Source organism: Nannobrachium achirus, assembly GCF_963921795.1.
Source record: "Nannobrachium achirus genome assembly, chromosome: 8".
Lineage (NCBI taxonomy): Eukaryota > Metazoa > Chordata > Actinopteri > Myctophiformes > Myctophidae > Nannobrachium > Nannobrachium achirus.
The window spans coordinates 11,873,423-11,898,792 of record NC_137817.1 but is presented as its reverse complement, the minus strand read 5'-3'; the positions used below and the strand labels follow the sequence as shown (position 1 = coordinate 11,898,792).

At 41.8% G+C, this 25,370-nt stretch overlaps 3 protein-coding genes across 4 annotated transcripts in view; 2 read left to right on the top strand and 1 right to left on the bottom strand.

Moving 5' to 3' along the window:
* Positions 1-8,938, bottom strand: part of map4k1 (mitogen-activated protein kinase kinase kinase kinase 1) — a 31,153-nt gene extending 22,215 nt beyond the window's left edge. The window contains exon 1 of the mRNA XM_080731070.1: positions 8,751-8,938. Within this exon, the coding sequence (XP_080587196.1) occupies positions 8,751-8,906 (156 nt within the window). The 5' untranslated portion in view covers positions 8,907-8,938. The remainder of the gene's footprint in view (positions 1-8,750) is intronic.
* A 3,461-nt stretch (positions 8,939-12,399) lies between these two features.
* eif3k (eukaryotic translation initiation factor 3, subunit K) lies at positions 12,400-17,343 on the top strand. 2 transcript variants are annotated; one of them, XM_080731486.1, is made up of 8 exons: positions 12,400-12,558; positions 13,017-13,115; positions 13,786-13,906; positions 14,344-14,418; positions 14,781-14,847; positions 15,610-15,687; positions 16,794-16,919; positions 17,186-17,343. In XM_080731486.1, exons 1-8 carry the CDS (start codon positions 12,497-12,499, stop codon positions 17,215-17,217), a joined length of 660 nt encoding a protein of 219 aa, XP_080587612.1. In that variant the 5' UTR covers positions 12,400-12,496; the 3' UTR covers positions 17,218-17,343. The 2 variants fall into 2 exon arrangements, with proteins under 2 accessions (XP_080587612.1, XP_080587611.1); XM_080731485.1 differs by having other exon boundaries at positions 14,341-14,418.
* A 1,099-nt stretch (positions 17,344-18,442) lies between these two features.
* Positions 18,443-25,370, top strand: part of LOC308289921 (calpain-9) — a gene marked incomplete at both ends in the record, with an annotated part of 23,783 nt that continues 16,855 nt past the window's right edge. Inside the window, one exon of the mRNA XM_080731702.1 lies at positions 18,443-18,694. Coding sequence (XP_080587828.1) covers positions 18,443-18,694 — 252 coding nt within the window. The remainder of the gene's footprint in view (positions 18,695-25,370) is intronic.

Below are 25,370 nucleotides of genomic sequence, written 5' to 3'. Positions count from 1 at the left end.
TCAAAAAATGGACAACACCAAAGGCCAAGTGGCCTTGCCCCTAAAATGACGAAATTCCAGGCCTGATTACAAGCTATTAAAGATAACTTTAAAGATTTTAAAGATAACACAATCAAAAGAGATCTGACTGTAAGGGAGTGTCAACAATGAAATGATCTGAAGCCGAGGAAAATATCGGCCCAGTGTGTACTTGTGAGAGGGCCATACAGTCATACTGCAACTACTAGGCTATTACGACGTGCGCACACGCACGCATGCACGCACGCACGCACACACGCACGCACGCACGCACGCACGCACACTGTCTGTTGTCTGAAGAGTGGGCAAGATCGTAAATAACCATGGCAGGTATGACAACGGAAACTCCATTCAATCAAAGGAGCAGTCAGTAGGGGTGATGTATGTCTGACTCTGTCACTGTGACTAGGCCTGTTTCTACACAGGGGTCACTGGAGCCCCCGCACAAACAATCAAGCACAAAACACTCACTATGTCGACCAAGAGATGGAAATGTCTGTGTGTGGTTTCCACACACAGACATTTCAGGCCAAGGACGCCTTAGCTGAGAGGGAGATACAGCAGGGACCCCAAATACATATTGTATAAAATTGAATAAAACTAACCCATAGATAGATTCATTCATAGACTTGTTTGACAGCACTGTCATCAGTCCATGTTGGATTTGTGTTAATGTGTTTTTTCAGACATTTAACTAGGTACTTAAATTGTCGATACTAAGTAAACTTGACCTTTCACTCTGTACTTGGTCTGCTCTTTTTCACCTCTACACCAAACCTATTTACCAAAAATAGCCGATCTACAAGCTCTCAACGCCTCGCGCTGCGAGGCGTTGAGAGCTTGTAGATCTGCTATTTTCGTCTAAAGTTCTCCTCAGAATAGGGATGTGAGGGTTAGAGTTGTTAATTTAAAACAATTATCCTATCACACAAAGATTTGGCGGGGGGTCCCGGACCCCTGTTGAAGACCCTTGACATACATTATATGTGCATACACCCCCCCCGACCTCACATACATCTATTGAAATGTCTGTGTTAGTGTAAGAATAAGCAATAGGAAGTGAAGACTTGAACAGCTCATCTGTACTTCTGTAAACGGTAGACAAGTGAAAACAACAACTTGGCCGTGGGAAAAAAAATCAAGGGGGGGGGGGGGGGGGGGCTGTGGTGATGACGGGGTACCGTTGGGGGGATTGACAGAGTGAGTGATGAATAATTCAGGCCAAAGCATCGACCAACAACACAGTCAGCATCTGACAAACTGACATACACTACAAACAAGCTCGCCATATATTGTAGAGAAAAATTGCCACACAACATGGCTTTTAAATAGAGTATTGAATTCATTCATGTGATATCCTCTGGCTAGTATCAGGGTAACGTTAAGCTACTATTGGTTGGTGGTTGTCATCGTAAGGCTAGCAGACGCTTTTAATCCAAAGCGACTTACAATAAGCAGGTAATACACATCACTATAATAAGCAAGATAATATGTCAGTACATTAACAACAATATAACAAATGCATAGGAATATCAATCTAGAAAAACAATAACATAGGTAGACCATGCACCTAATCAGTAAAACACTTCTAAAACCTAAAAATGCTATCTAGCTTCATGTATGGTCATTGAGGGAAGGGGTAGTGTTACAGTAGTACTATGGGTTTAGGTAGGTGGAGTCTGAAGAGGTGAGTCTTCAGTCCACGGCGGAAGCTAGGGAGTGAGTCTGTTGTTCTAAGTGCGACAGAGAGTTTATTCCACTGTTTGGGGGCCAGGAGGGCAAATTGTCTAGGACGAGTGCATTTTTGCCCTGGGGTTCTATCAGCATCCCTGTGTTGGCTGATCTGAGTGAATGGGTGGGGTTGTAGGGGTTGATCAGGTTTTGGAGGTATGGAGGAGCCATACCTTTGGCTGCTTTGAAGGTCAGCATCAGTGTTTTGTATTCAGTGCGGAGCCAGTGGAGGGAGCGGAGAAGGGGGGAGATGTGAGAATTTTGGCTGGTTGAAGAACAGTCGTGCCGCGGCATTTTGGATCAGTTGGAGAGGTTTAAGTGCACATGCTGGGAGGCCAGTGAGGAGAGAGTTTAGGTGTGACCATTGGTTGATATGGTGTGACCATTGGTTTCATATGCTCAACATACGTACAGAGCGCAAACTATGCAAGCAAGCTTACTCTCTCATGTGACATATGTCTGGTGGTGAGGAGAAATAATATACAATACAATAACATTGAAAAAAATATCACCGTCTTCTGTACTCAGCTGTTCTTTCAGCTTTTTATTAGATTTGAGAAGAAAACAATAAAGGCAGATGAAACTTTTCGACCTGCAGAGTTATTCATTAGGAATAAAGGCTGTTTTGTTCTCTGTACATTTTCTCTTTTTTTATCTCATGTTTTATCCCGTCTGATCCAGGAGATACTTTGATACTTTCAACCACTTTTAACTTCTTATATCACAGGTGAGCACCCGATTGTTTTGTTTTTCTCTGTCTTCAAGCTTCTTTTTATTATTCTCTCTCCCTCTTTCTCACACAGACATGGACGCACTCACACACGCACGCACGCACGTCGCACGCACGCACGCACACACACACACACACACACACACACACACACACACACACACACACACACACACACACACACACACACACACACACACACACACACACACACACACACACACACACACACACACAGAGAGAGAGAGAGAGAGAGCATTCATAAGAACTTTCTCTTCCTCTTTCTTGCTTAAAGAATCAGTTTAGCCTCAAAATGTGGGCTTTTCACACCCTGTACCAGGAGGAGCGAGTGCATTCTCCGGCAGCGGCAGCAGCCGCGGAACTGCCGCGGCAGGCAGCAGGCGGCAGGCACCGCCGCACAGACCGCTCCCTCCCCTGTACAGCAGCTTGCTACCTTGCACACACATACAGAAACTATAGCCCACAACATTACCACCTACCAAAGAGAGGTCAAATGGGATCAAATGATACCCAAGAACTGGCAGTTTAGTAAGAGGGAGAGTTAAAATGTAGGCTACTGTACTTTATGTCAAGAGCTTTCTGGTCATAATATCCATTTGCATGCACACACACACACACACACGCACGCACGCACGCACGCGCGCACGCACGCACGCGCACACACACACACACACACACACACACACACACACACACACACACACACACACACACACACAGGTCAGTGGTCAAGTACTCCCTATACACCAGGGGTCTTCAACAGGGGGTCCCCTAGGGGGTCCTCAGAGTTACTACAGGGGGGCCACCACATCTTTGTGTGATATGATCATGTTTTTTACATTAACCAATTGAACCCTAGCATCCCTATTCTGGGGTCCCGGTTTCATCTCACTCTCAGCAAAGGGGTCCTTGGCCTGAAAACGTTGAAGACCCCTGCTATACACATTGTGTCAAAGCTGTACTAATAACAAAAATAAGCCGGCATAAAATGGAATCTTGACTCTCAGAGATTCAGAGATTGTCAGAACATATCATGGGGCCAACAGCCCAACACCTCATGTTTTTTTCTCAAGACAGCTCCTTACACTGTCATGATGTGTACTAATGTGCACTCTCATGATAAGCACGCACATGATATTGTAATAAAGACAGTAAGAATCTACTACTAGTAAGACGCCTCAGGGTGACTTGCGACCTCAGGGTGACATGCGACCTCGCCCTAAAGGGCAAGGTCGTTAGGTACCCTAACATTCTCATTTTCAGCCTCCATTTACAATGTCACGTGACATCCCTTTTATGCCCATATATGAGTCATTCTGTACCACATCACTGTGATCAACTTTCGCTTTACCATGCAATAAACTTCAGAGCAGTGATGTGGCACAGAGTGACAGTGAGTCACAGTGATGTGGTACAGAATGACTCATATATGGGCATAAAAGTGATGTCACGTGACATCACTTCCTGTACTGAAAAACATGTGACATCACACTGACATCACTTCCTGTACAGACAGACAAGCGACAAGGTTTTTCAGGGTATATGCGACCTTCGGTCGCAATAACATCAATTTATTTCACTTCTTCATTTAATATCTGAGACTACAGTGCATATGCCTGCCACCAACCCACACCTTCTCTGTGGCTTATGCTAAAACTAGAGTGTCTAAAGAGCAGCTTGATATCACAGCTCACCACAGATCAGATAAATCTGAGAATTTACTGGAAAATATGGAGGATTTCAGCACTTAACAGGCCTGAATTGCATAACAAGTTTCATATGAAATACATATCGATCATTTCATATGAAATGATCAATGCTATTTATGTTAATGTTAATAATGAAGGTGGCCTAATAATGAAGATTGTTCTTGTATTGATTACTCGCTTTCCTAAGACAAAAAAGGTATAAATGGGTAAATTTACCCCATTGATTCCGGACGGGGACCCAAATGCATTTGGGTAAATTTATTGTAATCAGATTATTGTCTCAAGTCTCCATGGCATGAGTAATCAATAGAAAAAAAGGTAATTACTACTCCTTTAAAACATTTATGAATATTGAAATCTTGTTTATGCCCAAACCTGCCTAGCGATACTGGTAGGCCGCTGGCGGATTAATGAACTGCCCATAGACCACAGCCCTCCACACCCAATCAGTGAGCAGACAGAATTAGTGCCTTCTTGTGATTGGCATCAGTGAGGACCAATTAAATGTAAAAGCTATGGCTATCCGCCCGTTACTCTATGTTGTTGTCCAACAGGTAAACCAGCATTCTTGCAAGTAGGAACTAAAAAACTATATTGAGCTGGGGTGTACAATACCAGTGGGTGAAGGGTTACTGCAGTGCACCGACAATATCAACCAGTTGATTCCATTCCAGCATGTGTCTTTCCCTCTTTCTATCTCAGGTTCTTGACTCTCTTCGTCCTCCTATATAATTAAAGCCATAATAACCTAATAAAACTTACTGGACTAAAATACTAATAAATAAACCTGTGCTATGTGAACTTTTGACAAAGCCAGTCAATGCCTTAGGGGTGGCTTAGCTGAATGGTTAGGGAGCCTGCCTGGTGAACCAGAGCCCCTGGTTGTCCCAGTTTCGATTCCAGGCCAGGATAGCAATGTCGATGTGTGTCCCTGAGCAAGACTCTTAACCCCTAATTGCTTGCACGCTCCTTGTGGGCAGCCGATTGGTTTGGGCTGAAAATACTGAATTTCCCTTGCGGTAGGACATACAGTATGTATCTATTATTAATGCCACTGCTGTTCTCGTTTACTTGTTTCTGACTGCTGTGACGTCGGTGTGTGCACTCCTAACTTGTCAGAAACAAGGCCTAGGTGTTTCTTAGGGGTTTATTTTTGGTTCTGACTGTTGACCATTCCCTTCACTAAAAACAAGGGTGGCATTCTCAACAAACCAGTTTTTCTCTCTACCGCGCCTCATTTCACCTCACATGTCTGCATTCTGATGGCTCAAGATGTTTATTGTCACACATACAGTACAGCTGGTTGCAACCTCAGAGAGAGAGAGAGAGAGAGAGAGAGAGAGAGAGAGAGAGAGAGAGAGAGAGAGAGAGAGAGAGAGAGAGAGAGAGAGAGAGAGAGAGAGAGAGTGTGTGTGTGTGTGTGTGTGTGTGTGTGTGTGTGTGTGTGTGTGTGTGTGTGTGTGTGTGTGTGTGTGTGTGTGTGTGTGTGTGTGTGTGTGTGTGTGTGTGTGTGTGTGTGTGTGTGTGTGTGTGTGTGAAAGCACATGTAAATCTCCCTGTGTGAGAAAACAGCAGGTCTGGTAGCCATGTGTTATCAAGAGGAAGTGTGCTCCACTCCACAGCCTCCATGCTTTGCATCACATGCAGCCCAGGACCATAAACTGGGTTCATTTCAGACCAGTACAGTCATCATCTTTGCCAGGAGGCTGGAACGGCCCTGTGAGTCTGTCCGTGTGTCTGTGAACAGATAATCTCCAGTGCCATTGGACTGATCCGCGTGAAACTGTGTACGCACACTCCCAGTAGGCAGAATTTTCATATCTGCCTCGTGGTGGCGCTGTAACAGGCCTTGAACCATAACATGTACAATCAAAATATTTTGAATGCTGGATTCCTTCGACCAAGGCACAACTTCCCAATTACATTCTCTTCTGATGGCAGTTTACGGTTTACAGTTTAGGTATTTAGCAGACCAAATCATGAACACAGCATCTGATTGCCATGACACTTTGCAGACAAACTACTAGGCCAAGGAAGACTTGGCCTACTGCAACTTTATGTCCCACCCCAACTATGGTGCCAAAGCAAAAAGGGCATTTTTGATAACTGTCTGATTTGCTTCCAGTGTGACCTTTCCCCCATCAGTCTACCACTCAGTAGGTTTATATTATAATCAATTGCAACACTGAAACATTGATGACTCACTCTGCACTGAATAATTACTGTAGAGAGTGAATCAATATCTTACAAAGGCTGTAGCTGTCTTCAGTAACGTCTACGCGGTGGAAAGTACCAAGGTTTACAGACTTAAACCATTCACTTTACAAATACATGGGATTCATGTATCCATTTGTCCCTTTGTCTCTGACAACCTCAGCAGCACATGAGAAAGCAAATGGTAACCACGATAAAGCTACAGTAAAGAGAGTGTCTCTGCCAGCCCGTATATAATACTATGATGAGAAACACAATGAATTCTAATTAAACTTCAGACACAGATCACAAGAGGTCCCAATGATCAAAAATGTATGTGTATATATATTTTATACCAGTAAGACTCCCTAATCGGGAGATAAGCGACCGTCACGTCGCATACACAAACTTTAGAAGGCAACCGTAACCAATCAGGATTCAGGAGGGAATATGGGAAAAAGGAACAGATCCATGTTGATGACATGACTTTAGAGATACTGTGTACCGCTTTGCACACACACACACACACACACACACACACACACACACACACACACACACACACACACACACACACACACACACACACACACACACACACACACACACACAGATCGTATATTTATCATATACACTGTAGATTAACTGTTCATATTTTATATTTATACACACACGTAGATCGTATATTTATCATATACACTGTAGATTAACTGTTCATATTTTATATTTATACCTATCAGACATGTTCAACCTGGGCAGAAGCAAGACCATAGATCTCCTGGGGCTCCCGCTGGCCTACTGGCGTCGCCGGATCGATTCGATTCCCGATCCGGACGACCTTTTCCGCGTGTCACTCCCCATCTCTCCCCCCATTTCATGTCAGTCTACTGTCCTATCTAATAAAGGCATAAAAAATCCCCCCCCTCCTTTGGGTTTTGGTACTTTCATCCGTGCGACTGACAAACATATGATGCTGCTTCTCACAATGCAATACAACCCTACAGGATGTTTTACACTTTACCACAACCCTCTGTGGCCTTCTTGTTAGGCTGTTCGCCCTGAGACTTGGGGACACTGAGCGGCCCATGACCTATGGCCCACATGGTCCAGGAAACCGTTGTTCTTGAGGTTACAACCCTATTCTGGGCTGGGCATGTACCAGGTAAACAGTTGGTCAAAATGGGCGAACAATCGTTAAAAGTAGCAGACACATACAATGCGTCACTTTGTTTGCGATGCGTTGTGAGCTTACAGATCGGCTATTTTTGGTGTATCTGTAGTGGGAGAAAAAGGAGGGCGCCAAGTACAAATCCATGGGACCACTGTAATCATTAAGTATACAGGATTTCATTTAAGCGGGTAAACTGAGCATCTGGCCACATGGCAGATGTGTTAGGAGTTAGGACACATGAACCTCAGACTTCCTGATCTAAAATGTCCACACATAAACACAAACCAGGACAGTCTGTATTCATGTTTATTTAACGATTATTCATTCCACCGAGTCAGATGTTGAAATAATTACACGTTTTTATTTCCTGGACAGGCCTGGCCAAGTGAACAGTATTGTGACAAACACATGTTGAGCACATGCAGACATATAGTGGAGGATGTTTAATATCTATGTGACAATCATAACCAGAGATAGCATCTTTAACCTTGTTCCTTTTTTACAAACACTCTCAGCGTGCCCTGATATTTGGTACACTCTCACTTCTTCAAATTTGGTGTTTGGAAGTGAAGCAAAATCAGAAATGGTGTGTGAATGTGAAATACTCTTTGCATAATATGTAAAAAATAGAATAAGGCACTGACCACAGTCTTTGTCATATTATCATGGCATGATACATATTCATGTATAGAACAAGCGATCGATGAAGATGTAAAGCACCAAGTCAGCTTTCTCAGGAATAATTTGCTACATAGTTTCAGGGGTTTGTTGAGCAGAGTTTGGTGATAAATGCATAAAGCGGTATTATTTAGTTCACTTTCACTTCTAAAACCACTTCCTACGGGCCTCTTGGCTGCATGACATTTCTGACTTCACTTTACTGTAACCATTCAGCAAACCCCTTCATTCAGAGCTATATGTGTCGTAGCTAGTCATTAAAACAATATGTTAAATGAGAACCAAATGGGTAAAAGAAAGAGATCTACCATACTACCTTCGGCTTGTATATTATGAGGGGGCAACATTACAAGCTTTGATGAGAAGATGTGTGGGTCATGTTTTTTTAAGGAGGAAAAGATTGTTCCCCAGACACACCCAAGTATCAAATCAATCCATTTTACAGTGAGCCTGTAATGTAATGTAAACTTAGACAAAAATAACAGGTGATAGCTCTGACCTTGTAAACATCTCCATATGTTCCTCCTCCGACCCTCAGCATGATCTCAAAGTCATCTTGAGGGTTCCTGGTGGAGATGTCCAGAGCTGCCCGGTGTTGGGAATCCATCTCGAACGATACTAATGATGTGGCAGCTTGGGCATGGTACTCACACATACACAATCACTCTGTCTCACACACCTACATGTATTCACACGATATCTGATACAGAATCAATGTAGGCAGAAAACTCCTACAGAAACTGACACCTCTCGCACCTCTCATGCGCACCTCACACACACGCACACGCACACACACACACACACACACACACACACACACACACACACACACACACACACACACACACACACTCAGTCACGCACACATTGCTCTAAAACTAACCTCATTTAACTAGTTACAACTGCTGAGAAAATGAACTGAAAGAGAGACTTTCTTCCTCCTGTAGTCCTTTCTTGTTTCTGTTTTACACAACTGCACTCCCTCTCTAGTACCTCGCTCAATCACTCACTCAGACATTCACTCAAACACCTTCCTACTGCTTCTCACTCACCCTGTTACCACTCCTCCTTATACCCGCCCTGTCCCTCCATCTATCTATTCTGTTCTCTCAACGTTTACACTTCATTTACATAATCCAGTTTAGTTTCCTGTTTGTGTGTGTGTGTGTGTGTGTGTGTGTGTGTGTGTGTGTGTGTGTGTGTGTGTGTGTGTGTGTGTGTGTGTGTGTGTGTGTGTGTGTGAACATGTAGCGGGTGTATGGATGTCTATGTGGTTTGTCTGGTGATTAGCTGCAGTTGTGCTGTTTGAGGTTTTCATAATGGGGTTTCTTTCTCTTCTGTCATGTGCTGCAGATGTGTGCATGTGCAGTGTGCTGTGCACGTATGCATGCGCGTGTGCGTGCACTCTGCAGAACTGCTCAGTAGCTTCCTGTTCAGCCACATTGACATAATAAATGGCTACCAGTGGGTTAACTTTAATTGTATCTACTGTGTGTGTGTGTGTGTAGCCTGTGATCACATCAATGGCACATGTTTCAAATAAAGTTTGTTTTACTTAAGGAAACTCACTTCTAAGAACTTCTAATACACTAAATGGATATTTCTATTATTATCCTAATATTATGCTGTACTTTTCAAGGAATAGAACTTATGGTGTAACATGGTCTACAACTATAATATAGGTACTTCCCAAGTCCCTCTCATGATGATTTTTGTTTTAGTTTTTTTGTATTTTTGTATGTTTTTCTACTTGTGTTTGACTGTGTGTTTTGTCTGTAATGTATGTTTTAAGAGCTGCACTGCAACACATTCCAATCAACTCTGTTGACATGGCAATAAAGTATTGAATCTTGAATAAAGTATTGAATCTAGATACTGTATACTGTTTGTCTAAAAAGGACAGAAATAAACCAAACCAAGAAAAGGGCCATTCACACTGACTATAGCTATAGAAAAGAAAAAAAAAAAAAAGTCGTTCTAAGCCAAGTGGATGGCAGAACTCTATAAAAAAATCAAACCTCGGTTCGAATTGAAGCGGTGGACAGGTAAAACTTCTATTCTGAATGTATTTGGAGAGCTGGTATGACAGTTGGTATAATAGGTTTAAAAAATAAAATAGATTAAAACACATACATTAAAATAAGAATTTGTAATTAAATAAATACATAAATAAATATAAAGTGTTTAAATAAGACAGATAAACCCTGAAGGCCAAATTATCATGTGAAGCTTGACCAATCCTCAAAGTATCCATTCATCTGACCGGGAGGGACACCGCACACATATTCTAGATGTACAGGACATATAAAGCCTATTCATTCTGAACTGAAATGACCATATATGGACATGGGACACACATTTTGCTTTTTGAAAAAGCCTATTCATTCTGGACTGATATTTTACACGTACGGGACAGGAAAAACCTGTTCATTCTGGCCTGGAGTGACCATATATGGACATAAGGTAACGGACATTCTGTTTTTGAAAAACCCTGTTCATTCTGGACTGAGAATGAGATCACCATATATGGTAATTAAACGGACATTCTGTTTTTGAAAAAGCCTGTTCATTCTGGACTGAAATGACCATATATGGGCGTGATACACACAAAGCCATTCATTGGAAGCGGTTTCCACCGCTTCAAAAATGTATAGGCCTTTATACAATGGTGAACGATATAAAATGGTAAATGGTGCATTTATATAGCGCTTTTAATCCAAAGCGCTTTACATAGATTGTGCATTACATTCACCCATTCACACACACATTCATACACCGGTGGCGGAGGAAGCCATGCAAGGCACCAACGAGCTCACCGGAGGCAATTAGGGGTTCAGAGTCTTGCCCAAGGACCCTTCGACATTAACTCAGGGGGAGCCCGGATTCGAACTGGGAACCCTTCGGGATTTATACCCTTCGTGCTCTAATACCAGTTTCTCTACCCCTGAGCTATGCCGATATAGTTATAGTTATCTTACTGGTATATCATACCCAGTGGGAATGGCGTGTAAAACATTACCCATGAGGTTAGTTACAGAAACCTGTGTGTCAGTGTATCCATAACCATGAAGAATGCAGCTGGGCTGGATAGTGGATGCAACGCCGCTTTACGAATAAACTGCAAAAAATAGTGAGAATGATTATTATCTCAATTTCCTTATCACACCATCTTTTCACATTTGACATTTCTCCCCAGCTGCCATGTTCCACCCACAGCCTCAGGTCTCCCCTCTCACAAACACCCACACGTGACACATTCATAACATAGGTCAGCTAACCACAAGCAACTGAACTGTCTCAAACACACCTGAGGCCATGTCAGTGTCAACATGGTCCTGGTGGCTCAATGAGTAGAACAAAGAATATAATACCATAGTTAAGGGATTCCACACACAATCTGAAATCAAATTAATTTGCTTTGCCCCCTCATATAAGCCTACTTATACTGTACAACAATACAAATGATAGAATTATAAAATATAAGTTCTATATTAAAAATATAGTTGAAAAAGAAGAAGAAGAATAAGAAGCAGACGTTTGAAGCACTCCATTTGATGAAAACATATAAAAATGGTGTCATTCTTTACTGTTCTGCTCCTATGTTCTACTATTAAGCACTGCTGCTCTACATCGTTCTCTGTAGGCCACACCACTGTAATGCTGCTAAATCCATTATACATATTTTTATATACAAATATATATATAAACACAATGATGATTTCAACGGCACAAATTAGAGCACATCCAGCACTAAAGAATGACACCATTTTTATAGATGTTTTCATCATATGGGGTGCCAACTTCATGTGTTGCCCTGTTGGGCAACCACACTAATAATGTGCTGTGTTATACTTGCTACAGACAGAAGGGGGCAATGGCATCATACTAGGAAACAAACCTAAAATAATGTTGAACACACTGAGGCAGACGAAGGTGAGATTGTTGTTAGGTCGAAAGCTGAAATATTAAGTTATAACACAAGTATATATTCAAATATCTATATTCAACTAGTATAACTCTTATAACTATTATTAATGCAGTGCAGATCCATAATACCTCTATCACAATTGATTTGAGTTGGTCCGTCTGCTTTCCTGTCCGGGTGTGTTTGTCGTAATGTCGACATGTCGTTCCTTCCGTTCCGAGCTCTTTCTCCTTCCGTCTGGTCCTGTGGCGGCTCTCAGCTCCACGTGTGGATCTTACTCATAATTTCATCACAAAGACCGACATCAGCGTTTGGATCAAATGGCCTCGCCGAGCGAGCAGATGAGGGCGAACGTAGGGAAGCTTTTACGTGGAATCGATAGGTAAGATGTCTGAGAAACTGACTGATACCTGTTTAGCTTCCTAGCTCACTAAGCTAACTAGTAGCTAGCTAGTAAGCTAATGGTCTAATGCTATGCTAGGTTAGTTGTGCTTGTTAACTTGTATCCTCGGTGATGTTAATACGCTGGGGGCGATGATGATGATGATCATCACCAAGATCTATAGCATACGAGCAATTTGGCATCTACATGTTGAAGCAAATGCATTGTCAAATCTGCTAACATTCATCACCAACCAGTGGCAACCACAGCCAGCTTCTGATTTTGCTTGTGTCGGTCAATTTGCTGCAGTTAAGTGTTATCATCCCTTTGACAGCTGTGCCCCTCTGATGGCGTGTAACTATACCAATTACTTTACCAGTGTAGTGTTGCTAATTATTTTGTTAGTGCATTGTGTTAATCATGCATACCTGCATAAACAAAACATAATCTCTTCCCAGGTACAACCCAGAAAACCTTGCCACACTGGAGCGTTATGTGGAGACACAAGCTAAAGAGAATTCTTATGACCTGGAGGCTAACTTGGCTGTTCTCAAACTGTGAGTCTGGTAGCCAACTTAGCTCCCCTTCGTAAATAATACATAGAAATATGTAATAATGTCAATGCCTTGCCTACCGATAGACAAGGTATTGTCATTACCTTTTGTTTATTGTTTTGATACTTGATGCCATTCCTAAATTGGGGGGAAGCATACTGTTGTTTTATCCTGGCCTTGGACTATCATAGATTCATTTTATCAAGTAGGACTTTTGTTTATTAGATACGTAAGCTAATTACTATGATAGTCTTATGCCTCATTCACACTACAGATATATAGTTGAACGTTTTGCTTGGTAATTCAATGTAATCTCAATGGAAACCAGCTTTAAAGGCTGGGCATGTCGGCTGTCCTTGGAATCCAGCCTTTAAAGCTGGTTTCCATTGAGATTACATTGAATTACCAAGCAAAACGTTCAACTATATATCTGTAGTGTGAATGAGGCATTACTCCAAGGCTAGTTTTATCCTGAGATGTTTTGTTCGTTGTCGTTAGACTTTAACTGTGCCGCCAAACCGACCATTTTGGTATGATACCAAGCATAGTTTGTATTGTAAATCATTGTTTTTTTTATTTTTTATTTTTTTTTATTATTATAAAAAGTTACCCGTGGATGGTGTTTGTTTCTGTACTTCATAAAAAATGATTGATGATTGTTGATTTCTTGCAGGTACCAGTTCAACCCAGCCTATTTCCAGGTCAATGTGACATCAATAGTCCTTCTGAAGGCCCTGACCAACCTGCCCCACACTGACTTCACTCTGTGCAAGTGCATGATTGACCAGACACACGTATCATTTTGGTACTGGTACAGCACCACTCTGCCTGGAAGTGTTGTACTGTAGTCTGTAGTTTGGGTTTGATTGATTTAAATGTTTTACAGGTTTCAGTGTATTCTGATTGAATGGACATCGATGGTTATTCTCAGTGGTGTGATGGTGACTTCTTCTTAGGTTATACCATGTAGACTCATTGTCAACAGAACCATTGAGAAATGGGTGTGGTTAATATATGGTTGTAACGTTATGTTGTTAGTTTAAAATTGATTAGCAAAAAAGTCATTTTTTGCCAATGTACTGGTTAGGGAATGAATGTAAGTCAGTAGATCAGTACAGTAGTTCTCCCAACTTTCAAGTGTATTGACAGAGGAATATGTGCAGTTTGTGTGGGGATGCATATGGGCATTTGGTTTTGTCTCGGGACCCTTTCCTTGACTACAGTGACGCAGCAAGAGGAACGCCCCATCAGGCAGATCCTCTACCTCGGGAACCTGCTGGAAACCTGCCACTTCCAGAGCTTCTGGGTACGTATGACACTAGAAGCTATGAGGATTTTACCCATCCTAACTATTAGGTGGATGCTATTAATACAGTGCATGGGAAGCAGTTGGGGGTTAAATGCCTTGCTCAGGGACACTTCAAATCATAGACTGGGTGGACAGAGTTGAACTGGTAACCTTCCAATTCCCAGACAGTCGCTCTACCCACTCAACTATGGCTGCCCCAAATGCACAATAACCGAATAGCAGAACTCATCGTTATTGATTTCCTGCTCTGAATATAATTTGTTTTTGTGCCTCCTATGATCTGACCTCCCTCTGCTCTTTTGTGCTTCAACTTACTTTACAAAGCTTTCCTAATCTCGCTGGCCTTGTGCTTTTGACAGACAAGTCTTGAGGAAAACAGAGAGCTCATCGATAGCATCACTGGCTTTGAGGACTCTGTACGCAAGTGTGAGTACAAGTATTGAATCAAGTAGTTACTGACAACATTCCAGATTTGTTGTAGTGATGTAACAAAAAAATGGCCTAATAACTGCTGACTAAAACCAAGAAAAGACAACGTTTGTCACGCCATATCATGATATTCAAAGTCCCAGACTGTATTGTAGGCTTCAGCAATTGAATGCGTCCAATCATTGGTTGTTTTTATTGGGCAATATTTTTAGGTGATCTTTGTCATTTTATTTTGCAAATGCAATCCATGCACGAATCAATTCCATTGAAAGTGCATATTATGCATGCTCTTGTTGCACTGATTTCCGACAAGGCTTTAAATGGGTCCATGATAACCGGGATCAATATTAAGTCATCTTTAGCTGTTGCTGTCCTATTAATTTGTGCTGCAAAGGAATATCGTAATGGAAGTTGTCTTTGCAATTATTTATTGTAACAAGAGGACCGTGAAAGAGGCATGTGCTAATAGAAAGACTTGCCACTGCCAGTTGAATTTGAAACTGCATTCATGTGTTTACTTTATTTGTCTCTGAACAAACAGTCGCAGTGTCAAACAACACTTGCTATGTTACGTAACTTAAGTGCAACGCTTAACAGTGCTTTATGACATAAAGCAAAACACGCTTTAATGGCCGATATTAGGGGTGTTGTCTGTCAACCCTAATATCTTGTCTTATATCACAATATCGATAATATGTTATTGATATATTGGCCAGCCCCACCTCCATGCACTTTAATTTATTTTTTCTCTATCTCCAGTCATCTGCCACGTAGTGGGCATCACCTACCAGAACATTGAACATCGGTTACTTGCTGAGATGCTGGGAGACCCTCTCGGTAAGAACTTGGACCTGATATTTCAGGCTACAGCAGTCAAACACTGCACCACATGGAATGGCACACTTTCAACTTGAGGGTGAAGAATACAAAATAAAAAAATCAATGTGCTTGTGTTTTCTTGGAAACTGAACATGTGTAAACTTGTCCCTCTATTGCACGCCACATACTAGGGCACCACTGGTCTGGAAAATTTGAAAGGATTACTTTACAAAAAGCTCAAATTTGCTTTACCACACCTAGTGGTTGGTCGCAAGCATTGTAATGCTTATTATTGTTTATACAAAGCTCTAAACTCATATTCACAGAGACTTGGCTTATGCAACCACAGACTAATGGTGTTGCTAGCTGCATTTGATGGTGATCATGTTCTTTTGCTCAAGGGTCTCTAGACTTAAGTTAAGTAAGAGCTCCTCGTTTTCTTGTCCTTTCCAGAGCAAGTGTATTTGTAGAGCACGTATCATACAAAATTAATTCAAATTGCTTTAAGGCATATAATTCATTTATAAAAGCATAATAGAACATCTCATGGGACTTTAACCCATGCACCCATCATCCCCTCAACATACGTGCTATAGCTCTGGCAGGTATCTCCTCAGTATAGGTACTAACCTGACCTCCACATAAAACCATGATATTTATTATTTTGGGTGTCCTTTGTGCCTATAACATAGTACTCAGAACCATTCATAGACCATCAGAACCAACAATACACACCTTAAAATGTGTCATGCATCAAAATCAAATGTTTTAATAGAAGTGGATTACTTAAAGCTTTCAGTTGGCAGAAGCCTCAGATGTTCTGTTTGTTCAATGTGTGACATGACAAACGCTGCCTCAACATGTATTTTATTTGTTTATTATAAACTCTGGGAACTGTTGAGTAGACCGGTCCCAGACAATCTGAGATGGTACAATAATGTAAAAGCATGTCAAAGATATATTTTCACCTTAAACCATTGAGAGATTTAACATCATATTGTGTGATTGGAAACCGTACAGGACCCGAAGGTAAGAACTAACACTAGGATTACCATCGATGCAGGGGATTTGAACCATCGATCTCCCAGTCATGACATGAGTCCACTCTCTTCCCCTTTTTCCAGACACCCAGGTGAAGACCTGGATGAGCAAGTACGGCTGGACAGAGAACGAGGAAGGACAGATCTTCATCTATAACCAGGAGGAGAGTGTCAAACCCAAGAATATTGTGGAGAAGATCGACTTTGAGAGTGAGTTAAAGGAGATGAAGCTCTGCTCTATTTGCATTATCTACTTTAATGATAGATGTTAGCATGTTACTTTCTTGTATTGAGCATTGTGCAGAAAAAAATATTATTATACTGTTGTATTGGTCCTTTACAGTGTTCATTGTTGTTCATGTTCACTGACTTAATATGAATACAAACATAAATATTGAATGATTAATCCCTGTTTATTCACCTACTTTCACTGTAACTGATCATCTCCTCCATTTGTGTTATTTTGTGCTCCGTAGGTGTATCCAGCATCATGGCTACATCTCAGTGATACACACTTACATTCAAACAACAACACACACCATCACAGAAGAAGCATTTTCCAAACGGGTCTTTTTTTTCCATCTCTGAGTGAGCTCTTTTTGCAATAAAGATAATTTATCGTTCACAACCGTGACGTTGTCTTTGTGGTTTACTTGCCTGATCACTAACTGAATGTTTTTCAATACGCATTTTCATATCAGCACTTGAAAAGGAGAATTGTATTACAAAACACCCAGTTTAGCTTTTCATAGAAATTAACCATTTCCTTTCTTCAGTATATTATATTTCAAACAGGGTGTTGGCTTATTAAATAATGTGTATTAAATTGTTGACTGGAATCGGGATGATTAACACTTGACTTGATTGCTTAGTTGAGTCATGTTTTGTTCTCGAGTAATATTGTACTTCCTTATGTTACATGTGGGTAATAATAAAGATACAATGAATATATTTAATATTAATTAATATATTTTAATATTAATTTTCAAATTTAAATTCTCATTTCATGAGTTGCATTAAAACTATGCAGACCCCTAGGAGTCGGCAGTTTAGGCTAGTGGTCCCAGGGGGGTCCCCAAGTTATTTTGTGGGGTCCCTAGATTATGTGCTTAATGTGCATTATTGTTTTCTCACTCAACAGTAAAATTAAGGCCATTGCTGTATCAATAGTAATCAACAAACTACTATTATGCCAAATAGTCAAATATTACATAAGAGACAAAAAGTGAAAATAGCTGATCTACATTTTCATAATATTTCTCTGTGGAACAAAATGTAATCCCTACTACATGCAACTACAATTCGAAGTGCTTGTCAGGGTGGGTGGTCCCCAGTACATATATGATTATGATTGGGGGGCAGCAGCCTGAAAGTTATGAGAACCACTGGTGTTGTAGACAATGGAGATTGGAGAATATTCCCATTGGGTGCAGACAACAATACCACCATACAGCTACAGTAGAGCTACTGTACAAATACCTTATTGTACCTCTATGGTACATGATACAGTGGTAGGCTACTGTACTAGCGACCATTGCCCCAGTCACCTCCCATACAGGTGTGCTACCTTTTCTTTCATTTTTAAAGTGGGAGTGGTTCCTGTGAGGTGGAACAGGGACAGGGTAAACATCACATAAACAGTGGAACACTAGGAAGCATTTTGAGCAGACGTCCTCCTGATATCTGACTTGTTGGAAGCCAGTCAGTGTCTTCTCATTTGTGAGTCTGACGCAATGAGTGTGCCATGTGAGCAGCAGTCCGCTCCTCAGCTGGAGGATGAAGCGGACTCAGTAGACGGAGGAGACGACGATCAGCTCCTGGGCTCGCAGTCCCGCAGCTGGCTAGCTCACATTCTGTCCGCCGGTCACCTTTCCAATAACGACGATGGCGACAGCAACGTGGGCTGTGACGGCTTGTTCGTGGATCGGCACTTCCCCTTGGGGGAGCTGGAGCTGCGGTCCACGGTGAAGTGGAAGCGACCCAAGGTAGGCTAAAATAAAAGTAAAAGTAAAAAAAAGCTAAGTTCAACAAAGTTTTCAAATACCGTCCGTTTGCGATTTCCATTCCTATATACAAGGTGGAGCTCTTGAAATTGACCTTTGGCATAACCTCGCCCACCAGGCTACCTTTGGTAAATCGGTATGCAATGCATGCATTATGCTTATCTATGCAAGCTCCAGCTTGCACCGCTCTGCTCTCATGTGACCAACACTGTTGTTAAACACTTAAATGCAGTGGTGGAAAAAGTACTCACATTCTTTACTTAAGTAGAAGTATCAATACTGCAATAAATACTACATTACAAGTTATACGTATTAAGTAGCAGTCCTGTATTTAAAATTGACTTGAGTAAAATAAGCATTGATCAAAATGTAGGCTACTTAAAGTAGGCACAACAAAAGTAGAAAGTATAGCCTTCTCATTATGCAGAATGTGCCATTTCAAATTTGAAATGTATAAAAATCTTTTGAAAATAGCAGGGCGATGCATTGTGAGCTTGTAGATCTGCTATTTTCAAATGGCCAAAATGTACAATATGGCTGCAATAATTAGGCTAATGTATGTATATTTGTAATAATAATCTCGATTAAATAAAATGGCTTCACTTTTAATGTAAAGAATTATAGATAGGCCTATTAGCCTGTAATAAACCATTATGGTCTCATTTCAACTGCTTGGCATTGCCATTTAATCATGTTTAGTCTACAATTAGTCATTCAGATTTAGAAGGTGGTAATAGCATAGGCCTAATTCCCAGCAGGATGTCAGATGTGTAAGCAAGATGTTGCATTGTCATAAAAACTATAGCAAGTGGAGTCTACTCTGTCTGGAGTCTCTGGACAGTTAATTACTTTCAATGGCTGACAGATCATGACCAATGAATCCAAATGTATTTATACTATTTGAGACAAGCAAGCCGTGGCTCATGGATTGGCTTGATTGACTCACACTGTATACACTTGAGTTGTAGCATCAGCACATGTGAAGATCTTCTGGCTACAAGAGGTGGTCCAGAAATAAATTCCATATAGCAGGAGATTATCAGAGACTGTTCAGCTTCCTTACTCCTCTATACATGTAGACTTCTCTCTCTTCTCATGCACATGTCATGTACCAATTTCCATAATGTGTGAATGTATGTAAGCACTTCTCACAGTGAAAACTCACAGTGCTTTACATACAACATTAAAAAAAAACACCAAGAAACATTCAAAAGATTAGAAACAACAAAAACACAAACTGTACAATGCATCTCAGGAAAACAAAACCACAGACACATTCCACACCCGGAGGAGAAGCTCAAGAATATTCCCCAAATGCTTGTTGAAACAGAATATCCACAGACGCTGCAGTGCAGCTCTCAAGAACTGAGGAAGGGCATTCCTCTGGGAGTCTGGGAGGTAGATCGGGTGCACCTTTGGTGATTAACCTGGTATGAGGGATGACCAATACACCTTGGTCAGCTGATCTTGGGGTCCTGCTGGGCATACAACGTTTTAGCAGGTCAGTTAGATATTCAGGTGCCTGACCGACCATGCAGAGCTCTAAAAGTGCACCAGGCCTGAAAACCGAACCCTGAATATAACAGGAAGCCAGTACAAAGAAGCCAGAACTGTAGCAATCTGACACTGTAGACCTAGTTAACAGTCTTGCAGCAGCATTTTGAATTAATTGGAGGCGGTATATGGACGTTTTATTGAGACAGATGAAAACCAAATGCAGTAGTATGCAAGTAAGTAAAATATATTAGGGCACCTTTCACAGACATTCAGAGTCACAAAGTGCTTCACAACAATAAAAGTATATAAAATAAAACAATAAAATAAGAAGACAAAAATAAAACAATCAGCATCTGACCAATCAGACGGTGAAATCAATTCAGAGTCTTTTAAACCCCATCTGTAGGGGTGCCCGCTAGCCTACTGGTCCAGGCGCATACCACTTAAGCATTGCCATATAAGCATGGTTGCCTGGCGGCGGCACCGGTTCGATTCCCGATCCGGACGACCTTTGCTGCATGTCACTCCCCATCTCTCCCCCCATTTCCTGTCAGTCTACTGTCCTATCCAATAAAGGCAGAACCCTCCACTGTTTTGTTCCTTTTCAGCACGGAATATGTTCTTGAGAGATTATCAGGTTGACCCCATGCAGGTTTCTGCTCCAGTGCATTCCCCCACCCTTCTCTTCGATATTGCTCCTCTCCTCAATACAAACACAGTATTAAGGCAGAGGTAAGATCAGACTTGCTTAATATGATGTTTACACTGGGCCCTTTATCAAATAAAAACCTCACAGAAGATCAACCAAATGAAAATAACTGATGCATGTAGGTCTTGTGTTTGACAGGGCACCATCCATCAAGGAGGGTTAATATTATCTTAATGGCTCATGTGGCATTGTGCCAAACATTAATATACATTTTCGTTATTTATGACCAATATAGCTTCTTCACTATTCGTTTGTTACCTCAGGGTTCAGTGTGATTTATTGTCACATTTACAGCTTTAACAACATTGCAGACAGTGGAATTATTCTTTCTTCAACATTAATAAATCAAGAGAACAAAGCACATTGGGCTTGTTTTGCAGTCATTATAATAACTATAATAATAATTATTATTACTATCGTCATCTTAATCTATTTATTAATTCACAAATCGTTCGACTTGAGAGCCTCAAACTTGGCTTGTGTCCTATATGTGAAGTGCCGTAGTAGTGCTATCTGACTGATCGCAAGTCTGCAGAGGATGCACCAATTCGGCGGAGGACACACCAGATCTCTTATCTGTGTGTTTTGTATGCATCAGCTTCCATGATAGGCGAACCCGATCCAGCAGCTTCACAGACTAGCAAAGCTTTGCTTCACATTTGTGCCGCTAGCTAGGCCAATATAAGTCCCTAGATTGGCCATCCAGACCTGTCATCTTAAACTTTTTTACAACAAGGGTTCATATTATTGATTGTAATTAGAGAAAAGAAAAGATTAGTGTTAAAATGTTTTCATTTACTGCTTTCTATCGTTTTAGCCATTTTTAACGTTTTAGATTTCAGTGGATGGGGGCATGCGTGGCTAAGTGGCTAAATATGTATTTTTAGACACAATAAGCCCATTTCCAAGATGCACTGCAATCTTTCATGGGTAGAATTGATCATGTGACTTTTGGGGGCTAGAAGTGTTACTGTAAATAGTAATAAAGACATCTCCAGCTTATTGTGTCTAAAAAGACATATTTAGCCACTTGCACGCATGCCCCCCACCCACTGAAATCATGGGTTCATTAAAAGGACTAAAACGATAGAAAGCAGTAAATGAGCACATGTTAACACTCATCTTTTATTTTCTCTTATTACAATCTAAAATATGAACCCTTAAAAAAAAAAAAATCCTTTAACTGATTGGTCGAGGTTTGCTTCGTTTGTGCCACGTAGCCAAGTGGCAGTGTGTGCAATGGAACAGAAAGTACTATTACATTATTATTACATCCCAAGACGACAGAAAGTAAGAGAGCCATGGTCACGAGAACTGACAACGGGTACGAGTACATCAGATAACAGGAATGTTGCAGAACAGATGGGGCGTCTATTCCTGCCATGCATCGTTCCCGAGTAGATAGATAGATAGATAGATACCTTTATTATCCCAAGGGGGAAATTCAGTTGTCCAGAAGTAGCACAGCAGTATACAGTTATTTACAAAGTTACAGAGACGTAAGAAAAGATAGATAAGAGGGGAAAAAAAACAAAAAACAAAGACAGGAGCAGTACAGTACCAATAAAGAGAAGGTGCATCAATAGAGGGGGCGAATAATATATAAGTATATATACATAAAGTGTCTTGCAAAAGAGACCATAGCAGTCAATGCTAGTTAGTGCAAACAAGTATCTCACTGTCATTGTTAAACAAAGCAAAAATACTCAGAAACTACCAACACTAACAACCTAATAGTGCAGTGTCAAAAATCAGTGCGAAAAAAGAAGAAACTAGGAAGCGTGTCACCGCAAGGCGCACATGAGCACTCTTCCTGGAAGGTCCTTAGAGGTCAAAGTCAATACAGCAATAGTTCCTTAGAGGTCAAAGTCAATACAGCAATGGTTCCGTAAGTCTAAGTTAGGGAGACCTTTTCAAGCGTCCGTTATGTGTCTCGTTGTACAGCTTAAGGGCAGCCGGTACAAAAGATTTTCCTAATCTCTCACATCTCCGTACTGGGTAGGTAAAGCGGTCGTTTCCTCTCTTACTCCAGTAACTGGTGATCTCTAGATGGAGGGGGTGGGAGGAGTTCTCCAAGATGGAATCTAGCTTCTTCGCAGTGCGCACCCTGGTTACTTCCTCCACCCCCTGCAGAGAGGACCCAACGACAGAGCCTGCTTTCTTCACCAGTCTGTTTAGGTTAAACGTGTCACCTGCTCTGTTGTTGCCACCCCAGCATGTTATACCTAAAAAGAGGACACTTGCCATGACAGACTGATAGAACATCTGTAGCATCCTATTGCACACCCCAAACAATCTCAGTCTTCTCAGGAGGAACAGCCTGCTTTTCCCCTTGCTGTGAATCGCCTGCGCGTTGTCCGACCAGTCCAGTGAACTATTCAGGTGTACTCCGAGGAATTTGTAGTTATCCACGAGCTCAACCACCTCACCGTTAATGGTGCTTGGCACCGGGGGGACTCTCTTGGAGGTGCGGAAGTCCACCACCATCTCCTTAGTCTTGCTTGCGTTGAGCTTGAGATGGTTGTCCTCGCTCCACTGCACAAAGTCCCTAACCACACCATCGTGCTCAGCCGTGTTGTCACCCGAGATCTTGCTGATCACCACGGTATCATCTGAGAACTTCTGCAGATGACAGGTCTTGGAGTTGAAGCGGAAGTCCGATGTATAGAGAGTGAACAGGAAGGGTGAGAGCACAGTTCCTTGAGGGGCCCCCGTGTTGCTCACCAGCACATCGGACCGACAGCCCTGCAGTCTCACAGACTGTGGTCTTTCTGAAAGGTAGTCTGTGATCCATGCCACAAAGCCCTTGTCCACCCCCATCAGCGTAAGCTTCTCCGCAAGCAGAGACGGTTGGATAGTGTTGAAAGCACTGGAGAAGTCAAAAAACATAATTCTGACTGTGCTGCCCAGATCTTCCAGATGGGTGAGAGACTTATGGAGCATGTAGGTGATGGCGTCATCAACCCCAATATCAGCCTGGTAGGCAAACTGAAGGGGGTCCAGGTGATCACTGACCGCCGGTCTCAGTAGGTTCAGAACCAGCCGTTCAAAGACCTTCATGACCTGTGATGTCAGGGCGACTGGTCTGTAATCATTGAGGACCGAGGGACGGGTCTTCTTAGGCACCGGGACAATGCAGGAGGACTTCCACAGCTGTGGTACCTTCCCCGTCCTCAGGGAGAGGTTGAAGAGATGCGTAAGGGGGACAGCAAGCTGCTCCGCGCAAGTCTTAAGCACCTTAGAGTTGATGTTATCAGGTCCCGCTGCTTTCCTGGTGTTGACTTTTCCGAGTTGGCGCCTCACTTGCTCGGTGGTGAGAAACAGGGTTTTTTATTATTATTTAATAGTAATAAAAGTCATAAAACCTACTAGCCCACACAGCAATCCGAAATAACATTAAAAAGTGCCAGGAGTCAGGACTTTTTGAGGAAGAGAAGGGCAATAGTTAGTTTCCAATCCACTGTGTGGATAGTTTCCTCAAACTGGTGCTCCTGTGGTGAAGGTCACCAGAAGACAACTTCTCTAACTTTTAGATAAGCTCATCAAAATGAAGGCTTATTTTGAGGGTAGATCTCCACTTCCAGGCTAGGCCGCCAGCACCAAATACTATCTTGCCAATTGTCTTCTCTTAAGCGTTTTATGCCAAATAAATAAAAAATATTATTGGGACATTTGGGAGTTGCTAAAAACAAAACCAAAAAAGAAATAAAGTGATCTATCACAAGCATACAAAGATTTTCATGTTCAGTGGCCTGACCTTCAGGCTACAACCAACCTCATTATATTCATCATTATGTCATGACATCTAATCCTAAACCACACAGATCCTGCTAAACTGGTCCTGTAGATTTACATGATCACTAACACAGAAGGTAATCACTCTATGTCTAACTCCTTGTTTGTTCTTCTATCGTATTTATAGTGTAATCTTACTTTTTTACATTATTGTGACTGTAACAGATTACAGTTATTTTACAACATCATTACCAGTAAGACTGGTAAGCGACCGTCAGGTCGCATACACAAACTTCATAAGGCAGTGGTAGCCAATCAGGAGGGAATATGGGAAATGGGGCAGATCCATGTTGATGACATGACTTTGCGTGATTTTAGGGCAAAATCTGTAGGAGCAGTGTCCAAAAATGTGTTTTGCAAGAATCAGCCTCATGGTGGCGCTAGAAGAGGGCTATGTGATTAATGAGGGGTGGAGGGTTGTGGTTTGGCAGCCAAGGCGTGTGTGCAAAGTTTGGCATGGATCGGGGCAACAGTGGCGGAGATATGAGTAGGGCAAAAGTGTGACGTGTGACGTGACTGACAGACAGACAGACAGACAGACAGCCGGTGGAGGTGTTGATAGTAACTGCGACCTGGCGGTCGCAATTACTGTAATACCTTCACATGCAACCAATTCACTTCCAACAGTGATCAAGACTGCAGCCTACTTGGCACCAC